Below are 20,752 nucleotides of genomic sequence, written 5' to 3' on the forward strand. Positions count from 1 at the left end.
TGTGAGGCCCACCCCGAACCTCGAAACCAACGAGAACCATCACTGTGGTTGCCCCCCTTCTCACGATAATACCAACATCCTGCTTTGACACCTGGACGTCGAGTCTAGGCAAATAGTGTTACATCGCATGGGTTCGAGGCCCATCGCCTGTTGTTTTAGGGGCCTGTATAGGCGTGCAGTGTTAAGTATGGTAGTTTCCTCTTTTCATTCATGACTACTTCCATTCACGACTGTGCCTTGAAGCGCTACACCTGTGCAAACGATCGCTTCATCCTACTATCGTCGCTCCTTTCTCTACTACGTCATTTCAGCTTCACTCGGATCGCAAACCATCGTCGATCACTATTCCGACTTAAGGTTTACGTCGTGTCAGTCGTGTCATTCCTTACACGCGGCGGTTTCCTGGCTCACTGGACCCTTTCCAATCTACATACCCACACCAAATCTCGCCTGTTGCTGTGCGACACACCTATATCCGTCGTCATACCCTCGTGTTACTAGACGATTCTGTATATGATAATACAGACGATCACGTCTACTACCTTGCTCGCCTACACCACTCTCGCTCAATAATTCTCGTCACCACAGCCTTTTACAACCCAAATCCATCGCTCCACGACTACAATCCACCACTGTCTCCACCTACGTACACGCTCAACGCAGAACAACGTTAGCAGCTTGCCATCGCCTACATACCGTCGCTACCTCAATACGCTCTCTCTCCAACACCATTCATAACATCAACCAACATGGTGCGCGATCCTCAATTCTGGAAACGCTTCAGCGTGGCGGTACACCAAGACGACCTTGAAAAGACAATTCAGGACCCCAAGCAACCGTACGTCCAAAGTTCCCTGTCTTCCCCTTCGCACTCGCCCCTCGGATCCCCCACTTCCCAATCACACCTAAGCCCTGCTTTCCCGCCCATGGTCCAACTCTCGTCCGTACGGTCGTCCTTTGTTTCATCGCCTCTATCCCCGTCTTCGGGAGAAGCATCTGCGAGCCAGATACCGCGGGATAAAAAACAACGCTCCCGGACCAAACTCCAAAAGACGAATTCGACCAAACCACTATTGCGACCGACCGTCTCTGTCCAAGAGAATCCCTCGGACAGAGATGGGGATGACCTTGCCCCACCACAAAGATCACTGTCCCCCCTTCCTGCATCACCATCACGCTCCTTCTTCCGCACCCCCAACCTCTCTACACTTTCCCTCAGCCTATCCGGCCGTCCGCAATCACGCTTCAACTTCGTGACGACCATCACGGCTGACGCGTCACATAGAGATTCATGGCTCGCTAAGCAGCAACGCAAAGCCAAGCAACGAACATGGATCTGCTGGTGTTTCTGGATGATCTTTCTGCTGCTGGTTGCAGGCGTTGTAGTCACTGTGCTGGTCTTGAAAGCGCACAATATCATCTGAGCAAATCACATGAGGAAGATCAGGACGTATGAGATGGATGTATATATGGTTATTTGGGCATGTTGTGTATAGGCGGCGTTTGATGTCTTTTCTACAGGACGCGGGCTGGTGTTTGGGTACCGACCTGCATCAGCGATGCATGGATTTCTCCTTTTCTTCTGTTTATATTCTAGATGATACCAGGTCTTACATGACCACAATGCAATGTCTGCTTCTTTCCTTGACAAAATCACATCATTGTTGCGCAACTCACGGGATAGTCTGAGCACACGAATAAACTAGAATGAACTGACATGATCGCTTTTGCGTAGCCTAGTCTAGCCTATTATCCACACTTCACTATTTTACCAAAGCTAATTTACAAATGCCAATTTGCAACGCCATGCCCGCTACGGATATCGAGGTATCAACCAACATGTCCCAAACTGTGCGAGCATGTATAACACCAAAACGCCCTTCGTATTCAGCCCGTGTCTCACGCTTCCCACTCTATATCTACCCTAGAACCTGTTCTTCGTCGCAGGCGGTGTAGGACTCCTTGACATACTCCTCGCGTCCCTGCCACGCTCCTTCAACCACTTGCGCGTGCACATGTCCAGCTCTCTGTCCAGCTCGGCCGTTGGTTCCTTGCGATGAATAAAGTTGCAGAAGCCGCCGCGGACGCAGCCTTCGCCACTGTTCAGACGACAACAGGCTTCGCGGAAATCGGTCACGGGCGAGAGTTCGCAGTAGATGGGACGACCAGCATACCAGCGCGAGTTGAGGGCGTCGCAGGCTTTTTGCGCGTCTTCTTCGTACTTGAATCGGACGTAGACATTGCCGATGAGATCTGCCAGAAAGGTTACGTTAGCAAACTGTTCAACTCTGAAGCAGCGAAACAAGAGAAGGGGGGTTCGTACGGTCATTGTTGTTGTCGCAAACAACCAACTCTTCAACAAGTCCATACTGGCACAGCTCGCACCAGATGTCCTCGTAAAATGCATCAAAGTGCATCTGCATCTGCTGCGGGTTCATCTTGTTCTTGGGGTCGTACGCCGGGTTCTGGTAGAGGTTGGGCAGCAGGATAGTCTGCGAGTACGACGGCTTGACGTGTTTTCTGGAGCAGCGGTCGCCGTGACGGCAGGCGCCAATCTTGTAGTAGAAGGAGCAATTGACCTTGTCCTGCTCGGTACCGAAGATGGAGGCGAGGTAGTTGGCCATGATTGCGGTTGTTCAAGAGAGTGTTGGAGGTGTTGGAGGTGTCGATGGAAGAGCGCTTCGGTTGTGTCGAGGGAAAACGGCGATGGCGTGGTGAGGTTGTCGCGCGCGGGCTGGAAAAGTCGCGATGCGCGAAGCTCTCTGCTAGGCAGATTGTCGCGGAGGCTAGTGCACGTGGTTAGCTGACAAAGCTAGGCGAATGCCAAGGAATCCTCGAGAAGCGCCACCTTCACTCACTTTCTTGATCATCGTCTCTTTCCAACCCAGAATGATGTTGCATTCGCTGTGGCAACGCCTGCAGCGTTTAAATTACTCAGCTACTCGCGATGGCGTTATAGATCATGGTCACTCATCAGTCTACTAGCTGCTTACAATTTGTTTCCTAACCCGTCTACTGTCGCTGGCATTCGAAGTCATGGTGCAATTCAAGATCATACTCCTGTCACCTTCAGGCCCCTTTAACGCACCTCACGAATGATCAGAACATTATCCCGTTGAACAATGGCACTGAGTGCCGGAACAGGAAGTCGGTCAGTAGTTTGAAGAAGGAATATCTTGCCCAGGTGGTACAACAATATCACCAAGAGTTGATTGCTGGGTCGAAGATGTCGTCATCCCGCTGAGTTCTACGAAGCGCTTTACCAGTGAAGTGAGGTAGACCATACCCGTGCGATTAAAGAGTACCATGGAGTTTGTATCAAGCCTGCATCTTTGGAAAGGCTTCCCTCGGTGACTAAGTGTCTCGTGGCACGAATTTGTATGAAAGACGCACTTGGTAATTGGCGCGATGCCCCTGGCTGTGGTTGTAACAACACCAAGATATGTTGGGATTTAAATAGTGATCTGACCAAGGAGAACGATAGCCATTGAAAAAGGTACAATGTATGACCAAGGCGTGCTAGTCTCCACACGTGCTGGGCAGCACTTGTCGCAATCAACAACAAAACGAATATCGGTTTGGGGCCTACAAGTGACGTCCGCATACCAAGTCGGTATGACCCAAGGTTCTCAAAAATCTTCTCCTACACTTACGTAAAATTCAATAATGCCTCTCTAGATCATAACTTCTCATCCTCTGGCACGTGGTAAGGACATACACCTCGCCTCTGACACCACGCACTCTCCGCGACACTCGACCTTTCCAAGCACTCCCCACATATTTCCTTCCAATGGAGTTTTGCTCCAACAATGACTGGTGGATGATGGTAGATCGGTCCTAAACAAGTAGCTTTATAAGTCAAGCTGTGGAAGCCGCAAGCCCAAGAGTTGGTGATTGCAGCGCATGTACAGTTTGCTGGTTTGGGGCTGGGCAGTGGCATTTCAGGAAGGAGGCAATATTCGCTTGCCTGGAGACTGCTCTGTAGATGAGTAATGGGAGCGAGTCAACAGAGAAGATAAGCGCATTGCTATGCTGTAAATGAGCCTTCAAAAGCAAGGAGAAAATTCAAAGGCTGCATTCAGTGCTTGAATGTGTGATAGTCCGTAATGGTAGTGTAGTAACATGCTTGATGCTATTACCGCTGACTTCGCGGTCTTCTTGATCTTTCACGTCAACAATGTTGTTGATCACACGCACTGTACATGTCGTTCTTCTGTTCACATCTTCACCAACACGTGTCTTGATCTCCAAGCATCTCAAAGAAGCGTATACCAACCTCCAATGCTTCCATAAGGTTGTCACTTTATTGTTTACCCTTCGACGGTGATTGAGTGCATATCAACGCAGAGACAGAAGCTGTTCGATGGTTGTGTCAATCTTGCTGGAAACCAAAAGAAATTCCTTGTGAAAAGTGTGAGCACAGATGCAGAGGACGAGGGCAAATCGGCACATGTCGACAATGTGGCCTACTATGTCAGGCGACGGAAGTTGTGCTCGTAATTTAGCGCCTAGTAAGAAATCACTTTCGTCGGCTGGACTGAAGGATTGACCCATCAAGTGCCGTCGGAGTTTGATAACTGTGTATCTGCAGTGTGGGTAGTAAATTGTCAATGTTGAAGCGCAACTTCTTGTAGTGCCTCGGGAAAATATACTAAACACTCGCGTCCTTGACATCTCTCAATGATCCAGCCATGGGTGTGTCAATATGGTAAACGTATCAGCAGAGTGTCCAGAGCGAGCGTTCCTTGTCAAGGCGTGTTTGACTAAGGGCCTTCAAGGTGCAAGGACTTTGGGAAAATGGTTTCCGGGAAGGTGCCTGACTGTCTCCTACATAGCCAAGCGCTTTGGGTTTGAGCAGTCACAACAGGAGATGTACCGCTATGGTCGTCCGACGTGGTTAGCCTCGGGTTTGGTTCCTGTAATCTGCGAGCCGTTTTGACAGGTGGGGATGCTGGCCAGGCTCCCGTTTGTGCCATTTGCTGTGCCTCAGGGCTGTTCCGCGCCCCGCAGTTTTCCCTTGTGGATGAAACATGAATAACCGATAGGAAACGTGTTCGTGTGGGTGAGAACGAGCCTCAGGAAAATAACTCATCTTGTTGTCGTCCATGTTCCCACACGCCGAGAGAGCCATGAAAAAAAAAGTGCATGATGTCGGCCAGGTGTCTGGAATCTCGCTTATCAAATATAGAGACTGGATGGGCGTCAATCTGGTCGTACGAAGAGACTAGCTGGGAGGCATCGTGAGATAGAACAATGCGCTCCAATCAGATGATATCTCCAATCCTTAGTATGAAGCCTAGCGTAGCGGGCAACAACCAATCGACGCTCGGTTGTGCTCTGACCTGAAACGAAGCGGAGCCTCCTACCAAACTTCTTTCACCCCACCCCGTCGCTTGCAGGTTCACCTTCCTTCTCGAAGCGCTGCAACAGCGCACATTCACCTGTCGTCGGGTGGCTCAGGCATCACTCTCTGGCACACTTGCGATGCTTTTCTCGTTGTTTTCGCTCGCTCCACGTGGGTCGTCGCGCATCACGCGTCTTCGGTGGGTGCATGATGCGAAAGCGCCTCTAAACATCACAGTGGCAGGCTGTTGTTGTTTCCCAGCATGTCTCCACAACCCTACAGCGAGATCGCATAATGATCTAGATGATGCCTAGCTTCCGTCGTTGTGTTGTAGATCAACGGCACACGGTCCTCTGACACTCAACGGCCCCTCTGCATGTCTGAGAACAGCCTAGCGCAGCCTTGCAATGCAACTTAAACTACCAACTACCGAGTACCAGAGGCCGATCTTCGCGCCGGAGAGTACGGGAGGCTGCAGCATGTGCGCGCTACGCCGCGGCCATGCTGCCGGACGGGAAAGCCATGGCTGGCGGCTACAGTGTCGGCCAGCGTTGAAACACACATCCTACACCCATAGAACTCAGGCTCACAAGCTTGACTGCAGCGCCGCGTGGAGTGGCGCTGTGTTTCGATACCTCGTGTGCCTCCTTCTCTATTGGCTCCTGTCACTTCTTCTCTTCTAGGCCGGAGATTTTACAACGTTTAACAGCGTCTGTCTCACTACCATCACCTGCCTCAATAAAGGACCATGGCCGCGTGAGCTTTGCATTTTGTCATCACACCTGGCTTGTGTGCGTCTTGACTTCTTCTCTTCCGTTCTCATTCCTTTATTTTCTTCTGGGTGTACGTTGTGTTGGGTACTATTACCAAAACGTTCATACACTTTTGCTGAACAATAGCTTTGTTGCTATTCTTCCGGTGAACACGAATCGATCGCGTGTCGCTCCACACTGTACTCTCATTCACAGCGTGTTAGCTGAGCCAGCCATTCCACAATTATATGGGTCAATAGTGTTCTTCACCTTGACAATACTTCATCCACGAGCCACGACATCTTCAACTACACTACCACGCCACAGGATTCCCGACCTTACGACTATCTCCCAACTCTACTTGACGGACAACCTCGTTTTGCAGGTCAAAACTACAACACCTCTCGATCCCGCATTTGCGAACGAATATCTACACCCAACATGCCGAGCATACTCACATTAATAATCGCGGCGATGGCCGCAGCCCCGGTCGCCATGGGCCACAGCTGGATTGAGCAGCTGCGCAACGTCAACGACAAAGGCGAATACGTTGGGGAATATGGCTACCCGCGAGGCATGGTCGCGAAAACCGATCCAGGCTATAGCGGCACCTCGATGAACTATGAGATTCCCGGCGACAAAACACCAGGCAACGTCTTCATTACAAACAGTACGCTACTATGTCACGAAAAGCAACGTAAACAAGAGCAGTCTCAGGACAAATATCCTCGTCTTCAAGCCACACCTGGTGGTTTCGTAGCCATGCGGTATACGGAGAATGGACATGTTTCTCTACCCAACAACCAGTTAGGAAAACCCAAGAAGGGCGGTACCATTTTTGTGTACGGCACCACTTCACCAAAGGAGGACGAGCATTTAGTGACGGTTTTGAGCTGGACTCAAGATGGCCAGGGCGGGGACAAGCGCGGCAAGCTACTCACCATGAACAATTTCGACGACGGCCGTTGCTACGAGCAGAATGATTCACCTATCGCCACCGAGCGCAAGAAATCCGATCCAAATTTCGCAATGGGACAAGCTGTCGAAGGGGCACCAGGCAACTATCCTCTCTCCTGCGAAACGAACGTTCAGATTCCTGATAGCGCCGAGATGGGCAAGCCATACACTATCTACTGGGTCTGGCAATGGAACACAGCTTCTGGCAAGATCGATCCAAGCTATCCGAACGGAAAGGATGAATACTACAGCACATGTATCGATGTCGATGTCGCATCCAAAGATGTCGCGATGGCTGAGGCTGCAGAGACAAAATTCGATCTTGGTCCTCAGCAAGATGCCATGACCGTTGCTGTAGCGGACTTCGCGTCTCGCACGGCTCTCATGACAAATGTCGTGCAAGGCGAAGTCGGACCCATCTTTTCCGGAGGATTACCCGCTGTTACGCCCTCTGCTACAGACGCGGCGCCCTCGCCAACCGGTGGCGCTCCAGCTGTCAGCAGTATTGTTCCTTCTATCAGCAGCGGAGCTCCATTCCTCAACTACACTTTGCCAGTTCCTACTGATATCCCGACTCTCAGTGGGCGTCCTGGAGCAGCTTCTACATCATCGACGAACCCCGATTCTGTCGTCACTGTTACCAACACCGTCATGGTAACTGTTACACAGTCAGCTCCAACTCAACCTGCTGCTTCTGCAATTACTCCTCGTGCAATGCACAGCATCTATCACAAAAACGGTGCCAAGTTCAGGGGACTGTGAAGGGTGCAATCATAGGCATGATATTTGTTTCCTTTCTGTATTCAGCGCTTTCTTTCTATTGCATGCGTACTGCGCTTTCTGGTGGCAGGCCACTTGCGCAAACGAACAGACAAACATGATGATGATGACGATTGCATGGTCATGAAGGCTGGGAAGTTAGTTGATGATCTGCATTTGAGCGTTTCGGGATTGGAATTTGGCGATACCCCTTGCATGCATATATTAGGCGTCCTGGTTTGTTAGCATTTGGAAAAACTTATACCCGGGTGTGTGGATTAGTAGGCGTTCATCAATCAAAACATTCATCGCAGAATTCTGGCTCGTTCTTACTTTAATCTTAGTTATGGCTGCTTTGATCGAAAGGTCTTTTACCAGTCGAGGTAACGAAGCTAAGCCGGACTTGCTCAATGTGTACCTCTTGCCATTTTGACTTCTGCACAATTGGAACAGAACATCTACCACTTTAGTTCAGGTAATGGCGAACTTACATGGTCTTCAGCTTCATCCTATGGGATTCTATTCCTTTACCCGGCGGAGGGCCTCTCAATCCACCTCCAGGATTGATCTTCGCGTAATCGGGGAGGTACCCGTATCGACTCTTGTGGGCAGCTGCAAGTGTGGATGACGCATACAGCGTTCATTGTGACAGGCGAATCGGCCGACTTTTCTTTTTGGGTTACGGTCCGGATGTTACTGTCGCTCTTTTTTTTGGACATTCGTTGGTCACAGCACAGCAAACATGACGGTCGTTTGTACTACACCCAAAGCTCTAGACAAGCGAGAGCGCTGCACGACAGCCTTGTGGCGATTTTACGTGTCACCAGACGTTCGCATACTTAAACTCCAGGAGCTGGGTATGCTACCTAAGGCTGAGCAAAGTGTCATATGTTGCTTCATCCCCGTGGCGTGCTACGGCTTGCATCCGATTTGCTCCCAACACTCTCTCACTTCATCTTTGCTTAGCGAGTTGTCCGAATTCCCCGCCATGTGTTCTTACGTTGCGCGGCCCGTTTGAGCTACTGCTCGCATCCTCACGAAAAGGATCTTTGTATACCGCGAACAGTATCTCGCATGCGCTGAAACCACACATCACTCGGTACGTATACTAACCACTCACCGGTGGATGTAAGAAGATCTCATACCACAGCTACATGCTGTATATACAGTACAAGGCTCACTTTCAAACCCACTCCCCACCTACCCCGTGCACAACGGTTGGATGATCTCAACATGTGTTCGACAATCACAACACTGAGGGACATGTATAAGAGCAGTGACAATGTGAGACTGTCAAGATTCTCTGGCACCATATAGAATTGTTTCATATGTATCTAAACGACTCACCCATAACGAATCGAGCTGAGCTCATAGCAACTTCTTTTGCCTCACAGCCTGGGGTCCCTCACCAAAGCTATGTGTCGAGACATTCATCGTCACTGGGAACGCTGTAACCACCAAGAGTACATACAGGCCCCACCGTGTCATCATTTCCGCATGAGTCTGAACCAAATCAACGACCCACGATACTTCAATCAGCCCGGCATCCCTTACCGTCAATCCCGAAGATGCCTAGAGCAGAATTACTACGACTTTCGCAGGAACGCCTATTGCACGCCGTGCATCATGACTCAGCAGGGCTGGAACTTCCGCGGATACCCATTGGGATTTGGCGGGTTTCCCAGGTACACATGACGGATAGTGAGGCGGAAGATTAGGATATGGCACATGACCCTGGGACATTCTTTGGAAACACCGGGTTAACTTCACAACGGTCAAGTGGCAGCTGATGCGAACGAATGAATGGTCAACCAATTCTTTTCCTCGTTTGGTTCATGTATTGTCACCCAATAACTCCTCATACGTTGGATGTCATAGCATTTCTAGCGCACGCTGCGTAGACTCCAGTCCTCTGTCCTTCCCTGGCAGATACTCATCATTACACTCTGACGGCAGGCTTTCGATTGCCGCGATCAGAACTTTCTTGAAGAATCCAAACAAGTAGCCGCTAACTACGCAGCTATTTAGCCTTCTTAGCGACCTCCTCGACCGGTGTATTTCCTGCATTCGACTGCAGCATTGCCAAGGTAAAGAGTCCCGTCAGCGTCAGCCACACATTACCCCACACGCCAATGCTCATACTGGTGTTGTAGTGACTGGGCAGTTTGTAGTGTTGGTACGCGCCGATGCCAGTTGTGATGTGATGGAAGACTGTCGCAGCCACCACCGCCTTCGCATACGGAATTGACGTGAGCTTCGTTGCAGGTGCTGAGCTGAAAGGCACAGCGTTGGTAAAGGACACTAGGATCAACGCAAGGGTGACGAGACACCACCCATCGTTGCGCACGTTGTATGCTTCGAGATCGTTCGGCGCAAGGTTCAGCTGCGAGGGAGGTCGGAACCCTAGATCATATTAGTTTCAAAACTCTGATCTAAATGGTACGAAGACAAGTGAAGAGCATCTGGGCAACGTACAGCCGATGACCATAATAGGGTCGTACACACGGCACATGCCACGCAGACCGTACCAGAATGCGGTACCGTATGCGTACGCATGGAATACCTGCCAGAAGCCAGTCAATTGCATACCTTGTACAATCGCGAAAGCGACACTTACAGCTGAGTTTACTGAAGGCATGATGTTTCGCAACGTAACTAGTGATCAATTGAGAACAGCAAAGCAACAATGGTACGGTGAGATGAGATATTAGTGAACATTGGTCCGCACACGAGCTTATCTTAAATGATGTTTGTTGACGTTCCTGGCAGGCTTCCGCACCCGCGACGTCATTATGAGAGCTTTAACAGCTCTATTGGTGTTGAGGGGCTGCAGCCACCCGTAGCCCCTCAGGGTAACCGGAACATCGATCCGCGTAGCGGACCGCGCATCGAGATGAGATCGCCCACGATCCGGCTGCAGACGATGACGCTAGATGGCAGGGATCCATTCCTACAAGTGTAAGGGGGATTTCTGGGATAGCGACGATGTACGAGACTCAGCACGATCGTGGAGAGCAGCCTCTTGAGGTCACGTCGAAAAAGTAAGCAAACGGCTGGGATACCACTGACCAACTTCGACTGACATTTATCGACGTATCTGATCACCATGATATCCTGCCAGCAACGCTCCTCGTTGTTCTTCTTGCCTTTCCTAACCCTATGACGCCCTCCACACCACCTAATCCCTGCATTCTCAGACTCGCGTCAACTACCTCTAAAGCATTGAAGCTTTCGATAGGCCCCAAATCTGTCTTCTCTCCATCCTGAACCGCAGTTGCAGCCGCATTGATGATCTTCTCAACATCTTCCTTGACCTCTGGTAAGATTTCTGCCGCAGCACCTAACCAGCGTGCCAACAAACCCTTGAAAGAGACCTGATCCGTGTCGCAACCTCCATCATCTATATCCTTGCCTTCGCATTTTGATTCAAACAAAGCGCCAGTATCTGGTGAAGTAAAAGTCCGCTTCGCAGAAGCAATAAAACCGCGGGTTCGGTTGACCCATTTGTCGTCTTTGGTATGGACTGCCATAACAGCAGAGCCATAGAGGTAAACTCCAACATTATAACTCCACTGGTTGTGGTTCAGATCCGAACATCCATTCTCTTCGTCTGTCCCATCGTAGACATTGAAGTCTTTGTCCACGAGTCCGACTTTCGTGCTCCAAGCATACGTCTTCTCAGCCCAGGCCAAACTCTCTGTGTCATTTGTGAGATGGGCGAGACGGGCGGCGAGTTGAAAGAATAATCCGTTTGTAATGGCGTTCTTGTAGTGCCATCCGTTGTTTCCGTCTTCGTAGTCAATCTTCCAGCGTAGTCCGCCCCCGCACGTGTTTGCACCGTCTTCATAGCGCTGTCTTTGCTCGTTGAAGACGTTTCTTGCTAGGTCGACCCAAGCTATGCCTCCTAGTTGCGGTACTTTGTTCTCGGCGGCTGTCAGGGCAGCGAGCGCCCACCATGCCTGATCATCGTTGCCGGTGGCATCGATGGTCATGAAGTCGTTTGTTGCTGTCGCTTGAGTCACGATCGTGTTCTTTAGCATCTCCTCATACTGCCAATCTCCTGTTGTTGGACCATAGTTGAGAAGCGCTTCAACCGCAGTTCCGGACTGCCACCACCAGTACGGTTGAGGTAGTAATGCTAGATTTTGATCCGGGAAAGAAGACTTGAGCGAAGCAGCGAGGCTGCTTGAGGTGGTCAGGAGGGCGGCTGGTGGTGGAGGAGATGGAGGTGGGGCCTGTTTCGCAGCAGTTTGAACGATGAGGGATATCGCGTTGGCGAAGTAGGTCGGTATCATGTTTAACGATTACGGTAGGCACGAAGATTTTGGATTTACGTTGTCGTTGATTTGAATGTAGGCTAATCAAAGCAAAAAGAATGTAATGAACTTGTAATGAACGTGTATGGTTCGCTGAACCAAGAAAAATAGTAATGAACGAGAGACTGCGCAAAATGCGACGGTAGAGAACGACGAAAAAATGGAAGAGAGGACGAAAGATGAAGCTTACGCGTAAAAGACGAAAGCTGTAGACAGCTATCGTACATAACTTACACAGCCTACAACGCATAACGCTGTTTCAACCCAGCATACTCTGCACCGACGCCGTGCACATTCCAAGATTAAACAGGTGTCAAATTACCTTGGCCTCCCCACCATAAATATAGATGTCCCATGTCATCGCCTTGTGTGCGTTGTCGATAAGAAAACTTCGTTGGGTGAACCTGCCAACGGCTGCAAAACTCTCCTGATCGGCGGCTAGGGGGCCCGGTCTAGAATCAATTTGCCTGAATATCTGAAACACAATGCCATGACGCTGCAGTATGTGATTCGTCGGATGTTGAGAACACTGGAGAAGCCGAGAAGTCGCGGTACGTGTGCTGGCAGGGGTCGGCAAGAACGGTTCATGCTGCGATAGCGGTCGTTGGGACCGTCGATGGGTATATGCATTGAGAGCGATAGCGATGGTACTGATCTGGGTGAGGGTGTGATGCACATCGCGTTCGCCATCTAGACTATGGTAAGGTCAACGCATGAGTCGCGCGCGGGGTGGTTGGCGGCCGAGAGACTGAAAATGTATATGCTAGGACCGTGAGATCTTCGCGATACGACTCGCGCTGCCTATGACTGGAAGCGGGCGATGGCTGGAGGCTTTCCCATTACATGCTTCCTTGTCCTTTTGTCTCTACATTGCCATTTATCAGTACGCCTACATCTTCGCCGATGGTTCAAGCTTGGCCAACACAAAACTACCCCAGCCTTCAGCATACACGGTACCTTCTCCATCTTCGACCCATCCTGCTGTTTCTATCCACCTTCCCACCTCTCTGCTTATCCTCGCCCTGACCTTCAGTATGCAAGGCGTTTCGACAGCCTTCAAGTACTTGACTCTCAACTCCGTAGTCGCATTGCTACTTTCGTAGTAGTGCATCAACAGCGCGCCCATAGCCTGATCTAGCAAAGATGCAGTGACGCCGCCGTGAAGACGCCCAATACCACCATCAAGCTCACCACCCATAGAAACTAACACGGTATTCTCAGGCGCTTCTGGGTCTGTAAGGTCGTGTTGTACATCCTCCTTTGCCGTTCGTCTGCGTAACTCCTTGTCGTAGTCGCTCGGCGCAACGTTCCTGAATTTCGGTGGCTCGCCTGTGACTATGCTGTTCCGGTCTACTGCTCTTCTCTGCCCTTTGCCAGGTTTGTACAAGTTGAGGAAGGCACGAATGGCATCGTTGGTGAAGAGACTGCGGGTGAAGAGAGAGTTCCATTCGTCTCCCTTGCCGAAGACGTGACGTTTGTGGACGCGCGTTATCGAGGGATCGAAGATCAGAGCATTGCACCATTCGTGTGCGGTAAAGTCTTCTAGGTGCTCAATTCTTGGGTCGGGCATCGTAGGCAGTAGAGGGTGTGGACAGACGACTGTCATGCGACGGACGACGTGCGATAATAACTCAAGTCCGATCTAGAAGACGGCAGAGGACGATGCGACATGATTACTGACATGTTAGAGGCCATGTTGGAAGCCGTGTTAGTGCTGATATTCACTGGCTCAACTCCTCAGTTGCGAAACGGAGATGCGCAAGTTCCGAGGTTACAAGCTGGCGGATCGATCAAGCTTAGTGCGGCACTTACCCACAACCGAACTAACGTAGAGACACGATAAGGTCACCAAGCATTGCGCCATCTCAGCGGCATAGACGCACTTTCTTGCATAGGCTCCTACACCGGCCATCATCTGCCCGTAGACACTAATCAGCTCACGCAATGTCGCATGTCAAGGCAGTGTTCAGTCATCTTCCTGTTCAGTCGCGGTTTCGTAAACTAATCAAATATTACAGTCATTACGTCGTGAGTTCCTATGGTATCTCAACCCATGAAATGTAGCCTGTTATATCCAATACCGACTCTTATACCGCAGGAGGGTAGAGCAAGATTACTCTACACAGTGCGGGGTAGGTGTGGAGCTATCAGTCGTTAAGGCTGACAACCTAGCACGATGCTCAACGGCTGGCGCTCAGAGAGACTAACATATGCGCGCCGTCTAAATGAGCAGCGTCGTCCATCCGAGGCTCTAGAGTCGAAGAATCTACTCTGGGGTCATCCGTCTTCTTGTTGATAGGAGAAGCGTACAGGGCGTCAGGGAGCAGACCATCGGGGGGCTCAGAGAGCTCCGACTCGTTGTCCGACTCAGACCTGCCTTTGATGTTCGTGTCAGGATAATAGTTGACGCAAGCGTCTTGTCTGGGGTCAACAGCAAAAGACTTCGTGGGCGAATCTCCATCCGAGGAGTCAACCATGGAGTTGATGATGGACTCATTTGACATGTGACTCTTTTCAGGTTTCTCAACAGATTGAACACCAGCGTCAGATTCCGCAGTCATTGCATCATCTGTGTCGAAATCCTTGCTTTCGAATGCAATATGCTCAATCTTTTGACGCTTGCGGATAAGCTCTTGGTTCTGTGCTCCTGTCTCTTCACTTCCAGCAACAGTGCCAGAGTCCACATTGTTGGGCAAGTCCATGCCAACAACTTCACCTTCGGAAAAGGTCACTTGGTCTTTAGTGCGCTTGCCCTTGAATGGACGATCTTGATGATTTCTGTCTGCTCCACGACCATCCTTGATCCACTTGCCACGGTGAGCGTTCGAGATAGTGTTGACAAGGGTGCTACTATAGAGCTTGTGAGGTGCGCCAATCGTGATCCAGTTCTTCTCATGCTTCTGTCGTTGAGTCAGCTACAAGTATCAACAATCGTGTTAGTCTTGAATAATCACCATCAGAGTAACAGCGACGTGCTTCGAACTCTGAGCACCAAGTCAGTATGAGTTCAGTCATCGCCAGAAGGGACAAACATACCTTCAGCACCTGGCATATCCAGTCAATACGCTCTCCGAATAGCCACTTCTGGGTCTGGCCGATATAGTCAACGATGGACTTGTCGTAGATCGGAACTTTGAAGCCTTCCGTGTGAATATACTTGGCCTTGTCCTAAATCACTTGTCAGCAATTTAATCGTCGTCATTCTGGCATACGCTTCTTACTCACAATTATATCCCAGGCACAGGCTTCGATAGCCCAGTCCTGGTAGTAGGAAGTATCACCCGGAGTGAAGCGCTTGCGGTAGGCGTTGGTTGCGGTATCCTTGGCGATGCTCATGTCCTTGAAAGCGTCCACCAACATCACAACAATCCTGCGGTGTTCTTCTTCGGTCTTTGGGATGGTTTCATCCTCCTGAGGTGCGTACCACTGAGCAACAGCCATCGATTTCTGAGCCTCACTCATGTTGTTGAAGCACAGGCCTTCGATCACTGGAAACTCCTTGTTCAGGCATATCGAAGTATTAGGCTTGGGGCGATACGCAGCCTTCAAAAATTTGGGTACCTTTTCCAGCTTCTGGTCAGATAGTCGAGGGAGATTAGGTGCGGGGGAAGGCAGGGCTATGATAGAAGTCATCGTGGTGGCTTTGTCAGGTGCACCCTGAGTGGTACCCATGTCGAGATCGCGATCTGTCATGTTGTTGGACTTGGGCGTAGGCAGGGAGTGGATTGACTTGGGAATATAGCTGCCTGCAAGTAACGTAGAGGTTAGTTTCGTTTTGGTGCTCAAATTCCAAGTTCGGTAGACTTACTCTCGAAGATGTGTTGATGCATTGATATGTACGGTGTGAAAAGTGAAACGCCGTAGGACACGTATTTATGTACCACAAGGGCAGCAGTCGAAAGGCGATCAGGAAAAGTTTGAGTGAAGCGGCGCACGACCTAAGGCGCTATTCCAGGCAGCCTGTAAAGTGAAGTGAAGTCGTGCTGTCACAAAACTGGGGTCGATAAGTGATCACTGGATGATGCCAAGCCTGTCAAATGTCGCAAAATCGAATTCTTGCTCAGTGAAATCGCAAAGCTTACTGTTGTGGCCCGTTGCTTGGGTAAGCAATGTATGTCGCGCTGCGTGTATTGACCACCGCAGGTGGATGGCTAAAGAACCGTCCAAGCGTCGTCTGATCATCTCGCATTCACCTTGGATTTGAGAAGCGTTTGCTTCAGCCAACATCAGTCCTGTTCCTTAAACTCTTGCAGCACTTGCGGCATGCCGAAACTGTGCTTTGTTGTAAAGCAAAGCAATGTAGGCTTCGGAAGACATGATACCAAATGCTCTAGATGTTGTCCGTAGCTCAAAATAACACACTCTGAACCTCATATTGACTGGCTAATCCTATCGTAGAGAGTGACACAAACTGACACGATCACTACAGACATCTTGCTGAGTCGGCTCACACTATCCGCAAGCGCCTGTCGTTTCCTCGTTGGTGTAGTCGATTGCTGTTGACAGTGGCAACGTGCGCACCTAACAGGACAGTGTTCGGCTTCCCATCGAGTCACATCTTACCAGAATAAGTTTTTCTGGGTTTTTCCAGGGCTCGTGGTGTCGTGCTGCAGGTGCATGTTGCGAAAGATATGAACGAATCCTTCGTCGACAGGAATGGCAAAGCGATAGGTGCGCCTTGTGCTATGCAACAACTCGGAGACGTTGCCTGTTCTTCTCTATCAGATACCACTCTTCTAGTAGGGAGTTTAGAGCATATGGCCTCTTCACGTTGCCGAGGGAATACGCATCTGATAGAGGGCAGGGAGAAGAGAATGATTCTGGCAGAATGAGCCCGTGGCGCACATACTATGCAGCCATCCCTGCCTTCATGACCTGTCTCACTTGAGGGGTCTCGTATCGACGGGGTATTGGATAGGTTGCGCGTGTCGTGAGTGGCTTGTTGATTATGCGTCGTCGCAGAACCATGCTATGGCATCGCGCGTAACTAGGAAGTTTCGGTTCGCATCGCTATCAACGTGATCGCGGTAGGTCACAAAGTGTTTTCTTTCGCTGTTGTTCTTGGGAGGCGCAGCATAAAGAGGATGTTTCCTGGGTGTCTTTAGGTTGGAGATAGCGACATCATCTCTAACGCGTCTGAAGCACAGTCGTTGGGGTAAGTTTTCTGTGGATCGCGATAACTGTGGATGATATGGCTTGCTAGCTATTGGGTCTTCGTACGCCCAAAGCACCCAGCGTTCGGCGCTGGTATGACTGTTGGTTACATCCGGAGGCCATTTGCGACTCGATCTAGAACGATGACCAGCACGACATATGAAGCCGGCCAGTGGTGGGTTGGTATAGGGACGGATGCCGTCATGCTTGTAGCGGGAAAGGACAGCCGGTGCTGAGGGGCAGAATCGTTGTCGCTAGCGTGCATTGATGTACCTCAAATCCAACGACAAACCTACATGGACTTATCTACATCCCTGAACGTCTCCTTCTTTCTTCGGTCACTGCCACTTCACGTTCCAATCAGGTCTTCTGAGCATGAGAATACGTAGGATGATGTTCGCTGCACTGCCCAGAGGCTCCGCTCCCAGTCTTTCTCAATGAGGCTGCCGAAGGCGCAAAGTCTGTCTAAATCGCGCAATGGATCAAAAATATGACCGATCTAGAGTGTTTTCTGCCTCTCTTTTCTCATAACCTTAGTGACATCTTTCAGATGCGTTCTGATTTAACTCTTTGCTTTGAGCTATCCCGACGAAAGAAGCAACAAGCAGTAAGAACCTCTCCCAGTACTCCAAATAGCCATCGTTACCGTCACCCGCTTACTAGGCGAGAATCAGTTGATCCAAATTCCAGAGCCACGTGTCTGTCATGGCAACCGTTTTAGAGAGTCTACGTGATTGCCCGACCAGTTTGTCCGCGGCAACATTGGAAGTCTTTGTCATTCTTATCAAGCACTTCAGCATAAGAGTCGAGCAACACTCCCGGACACACAGAAATTACAGAAAGACAGTCATGTTTTGAGCCCAATCGCGGGTCGGCTTGTCCTCCCCTTCGATGATTTGCCTTTTCCCTTGATTTGCCCTTCTGCCCTCACTTCTCGTCCACTGGACCGGACCGACGCGATTTTCGAATTGCACGGCTGACCATACAATGGCGCGAGCCGAGTTTCGAAATCTACAGTCTGGTCAACAGTATCCTCCGCACGCGTCACCCACAGCGTCCGTCCGTGTCGATTGATCTTCACTCAGTTACTCTTGAACGGTCATATATAATGACAACAACTCCATCAACAAAGCACTTTATCGTTAGCTAAGGTAGGCCAATTCACTGGTCAATTATCGGAAATCCAGTGCCGGGGGCTCTTCTATGTCGATTCCTCCTCGACATTCTGCTTCTGCCGCCTAGGAAACGCTCTCTGTAAACACACGATTCACTTTGCGCCCTACCTTGTTCTGGTCAAGAACCTTTCATTGCAGTATTTCATGCGAAATAGGCAACTCCAGAACGCTTTCCTTTCCCCATGACCGCACAACTGTATTTCATTCCACCACCGCAAGAAAAAATTCTTCTCCACATCACTTCTTCACGCAACTTTGACTTTCATTCTGTGTACAGCAACCGCCTTCGCACATGATGAGCAACAACAGTTCTTTCCCTGATCGCCAGCGCGCAGCGCCCTATCTCCCTTCGGCTTCTTCTATCGCGCCAAATGCTCAGGTGTTCACTGAGTCTGCTGGCTTCGATCCCTTCGATCTGGATCAGAATGGCGAATTCTTCCCGAACCAAGAGCCTTACATGTACGAGGACGAAAACAGAAAATGGCGCTATGACCTACCAGATTCTCATCAGTCTCGTAACAGTTCTTATCCCCAGGAACTGGCACCCAGATGGCCATTGTCTGGAGAGCCCCAGCACTTCGGGGATCTTCTTCCACCACGTTTTGACACTAATGTCGCCCCCGGTAAGTTATGGTAGTATCTGTCTTACGTATGGCGCACATACTGACCTCTCCCAGAAACTCCAAACAGCTTTGAGGACGACTATATGTACTCTTCGGTCGAGCCCGATCTGCCTTATGACAATGGGTATCTTATACCGCCGCCAAACCAGTCAGAAAACGGTCAAGTTTTCGACGGCAGAGAAGACGCGGAAGCATCAAGAGTTGTGGACGCTGCCAGCGATTCGCTCTTTAACAAAGAAAAGCAAGCCAAGGCTGCGCTAAAAGAGCAGCGAAACCAAACCAGCGCGGCCAAGCAGATGGGCAAATCGGTCACCATTTCGCAGACGGATACCGGACTCCATATTGGCGGCGTGTACTGGACTGCGCCCGCTGATGACAACACTATCCCTTCATCTCCAGCCGAGATTAATACGTGTATCGATACACTCACAAAGGCGATACAAAATAGGGAAAATTGTAGAGAAAAGACTACAACAGGCCAGCATCGGAACCGTTGGCTAGCGGGATCCACCTATTACACTGAGGACCAGTTCAAGGCAGCGGCTCGCGATCTCGTAGTAAGTCATCTTTCTATTATGGTCATTGTTTCGCTAACATAGTGTAGCTTGCCATGGTCGAAATCCACACGAACGGGTGGACCAAGACCATTTACGACAAGGGTGAGCGTGAGAACTGTCAAGTAACGATGTTTTACACTTTCGAAGATCGTTTCGAAGCTCTTCGGGAGCTTCTTCACGTGCGTATTACCCATTTCCCCTTTCCTGTTGACTACGCTGGCTGTTGCTAACTGCCTACAGTGCTCAAAGACGACGTGTCAGGACATTCTGAAGGGTACCCGATTTTATACTATCATCGGAAACCCCCGTACCCTTACCTCCCGCACGGCGACCAACAAAACTGCCAACGCGCACAAGGCCGGCCTGATCGCAAAAGGCAAAGTGACTACCGATAGCGAGGAGCACCAGGCCAAATCGTCGTACTCCAGCCTTGAAGAACGTTCTGACAAGGAACATCTTCCAGAGCCCACGAAGTCTCTTCAACCGCGAAAACCCTCCAACGGCAAGAAACAGACTCATGAAGATATCCTCCAGCCAGAGGGTGAAGCGAGTGTTGATGTTTCCCGCCCAAAGGTGGCTGCCAAGAAGCGGCGCAAGGCGTGACATCATCATTTGCTGTTTTGTCATGTAAATCTCTCGCGCTATACCCATTTTCTTCGATCGTCTTTCTCCTCTCACTCAGCAAGATATTCAGAACGACATTTTAGCTCTGTTTGCTTGTATTGCCGATATCGCTACTCAACTCTAGAACGCCCTTCACCTCGCTGCTATCATACAATGTTGTAGATATCAGCTCCGATCTTTGTAATCTTTTCATGATACCTGCGTTCTGTTCTTTACTGCGCGAAGTTCAAGAGTCTTACGTAGTCCATGATACCTTGTATAATGTTACAGATGTTCACCAAATTTTGCTTCAGCTGTCTCGTAGATCTTGACAATAACACACAGTCCTCCAGAGGTGATGTCTTCGTATTCTTCACACTGTGAGGATGTCCAGCAGTGACAAGACTTGAACGCATTATCCCCTTCTCGCTTCGAGTTCAATAGCTCATCCGGTCAGTTTTTATGATCAGATATACGAGACCGAACGTAGTGTAGATCACGATGGAAACAGA

The 20,752-nt window shown here is 50.1% G+C and overlaps 7 protein-coding genes across 7 annotated transcripts; 3 read left to right on the forward strand and 4 right to left on the reverse strand.

Annotated features, from left to right (window-relative positions):
- Positions 1-418: 418 nt before the first annotated feature.
- Positions 419-1,652, forward strand: CC77DRAFT_237223 (hypothetical protein). The gene has a single exon (XM_018530790.1). The coding sequence runs from the start codon at positions 750-752 to the stop codon at positions 1,422-1,424; it is 675 nt and encodes a 224-aa protein (XP_018383242.1). The 5' UTR covers positions 419-749; the 3' UTR covers positions 1,425-1,652.
- On the reverse strand, positions 1,619-2,704 carry CC77DRAFT_1022713 (RNA-binding domain-containing protein). The gene is made up of 2 exons (XM_018525524.1): positions 2,324-2,704; positions 1,619-2,253 (listed from the first exon to the last, which is right to left on the reverse strand). Exons 1-2 carry the CDS (start codon positions 2,622-2,624, stop codon positions 1,925-1,927), a joined length of 630 nt encoding a protein of 209 aa, XP_018383243.1. The 5' UTR covers positions 2,625-2,704; the 3' UTR covers positions 1,619-1,924.
- A 3,833-nt stretch (positions 2,705-6,537) lies between these two features.
- CC77DRAFT_941149 (hypothetical protein) lies at positions 6,538-7,815 on the forward strand (the record flags this gene model as incomplete). Its single annotated transcript, XM_018534775.1, has 1 exon — positions 6,538-7,815. The coding sequence occupies one exon, from the start codon at positions 6,538-6,540 to the stop codon at positions 7,813-7,815; it is 1,278 nt and encodes a 425-aa protein (XP_018383244.1).
- A 2,017-nt stretch (positions 7,816-9,832) lies between these two features.
- CC77DRAFT_1033159 (mannan endo-1,6-alpha-mannosidase DCW1 precursor) lies at positions 9,833-11,852 on the reverse strand (the record flags this gene model as incomplete). Its single annotated transcript, XM_018526779.1, has 4 exons — positions 9,833-10,215; positions 10,288-10,375; positions 10,886-10,890; positions 10,988-11,852. The coding sequence occupies 4 exons, from the start codon at positions 11,850-11,852 to the stop codon at positions 9,833-9,835; spliced, it is 1,341 nt and encodes a 446-aa protein (XP_018383245.1).
- A 1,165-nt stretch (positions 11,853-13,017) lies between these two features.
- CC77DRAFT_941074 (hypothetical protein) lies at positions 13,018-13,698 on the reverse strand (the record flags this gene model as incomplete). The annotated part of the gene is made up of 1 exon (XM_018534767.1): positions 13,018-13,698. One exon carries the CDS (start codon positions 13,696-13,698, stop codon positions 13,018-13,020), a length of 681 nt encoding a protein of 226 aa, XP_018383246.1.
- A 522-nt stretch (positions 13,699-14,220) lies between these two features.
- On the reverse strand, positions 14,221-16,048 carry CC77DRAFT_238132 (hypothetical protein). The gene is made up of 5 exons (XM_018530794.1): positions 15,937-16,048; positions 15,354-15,874; positions 15,165-15,296; positions 15,083-15,112; positions 14,221-15,028 (listed from the first exon to the last, which is right to left on the reverse strand). Exons 1-5 carry the CDS (start codon positions 15,956-15,958, stop codon positions 14,309-14,311), a joined length of 1,425 nt encoding a protein of 474 aa, XP_018383247.1. The 5' UTR covers positions 15,959-16,048; the 3' UTR covers positions 14,221-14,308.
- A 3,115-nt stretch (positions 16,049-19,163) lies between these two features.
- On the forward strand, positions 19,164-20,240 carry CC77DRAFT_941052 (hypothetical protein; the record flags this gene model as incomplete). Its single annotated transcript, XM_018534765.1, has 3 exons — positions 19,164-19,637; positions 19,685-19,816; positions 19,878-20,240. The coding sequence occupies 3 exons, from the start codon at positions 19,164-19,166 to the stop codon at positions 20,238-20,240; spliced, it is 969 nt and encodes a 322-aa protein (XP_018383248.1).
- Positions 20,241-20,752: the final 512 nt, after the last annotated feature.

This window comes from Alternaria alternata, assembly GCF_001642055.1.
Source record: "Alternaria alternata strain SRC1lrK2f unplaced genomic scaffold CC77scaffold_17, whole genome shotgun sequence".
In the NCBI taxonomy this organism is placed as follows: domain Eukaryota; kingdom Fungi; phylum Ascomycota; class Dothideomycetes; order Pleosporales; family Pleosporaceae; genus Alternaria; species Alternaria alternata.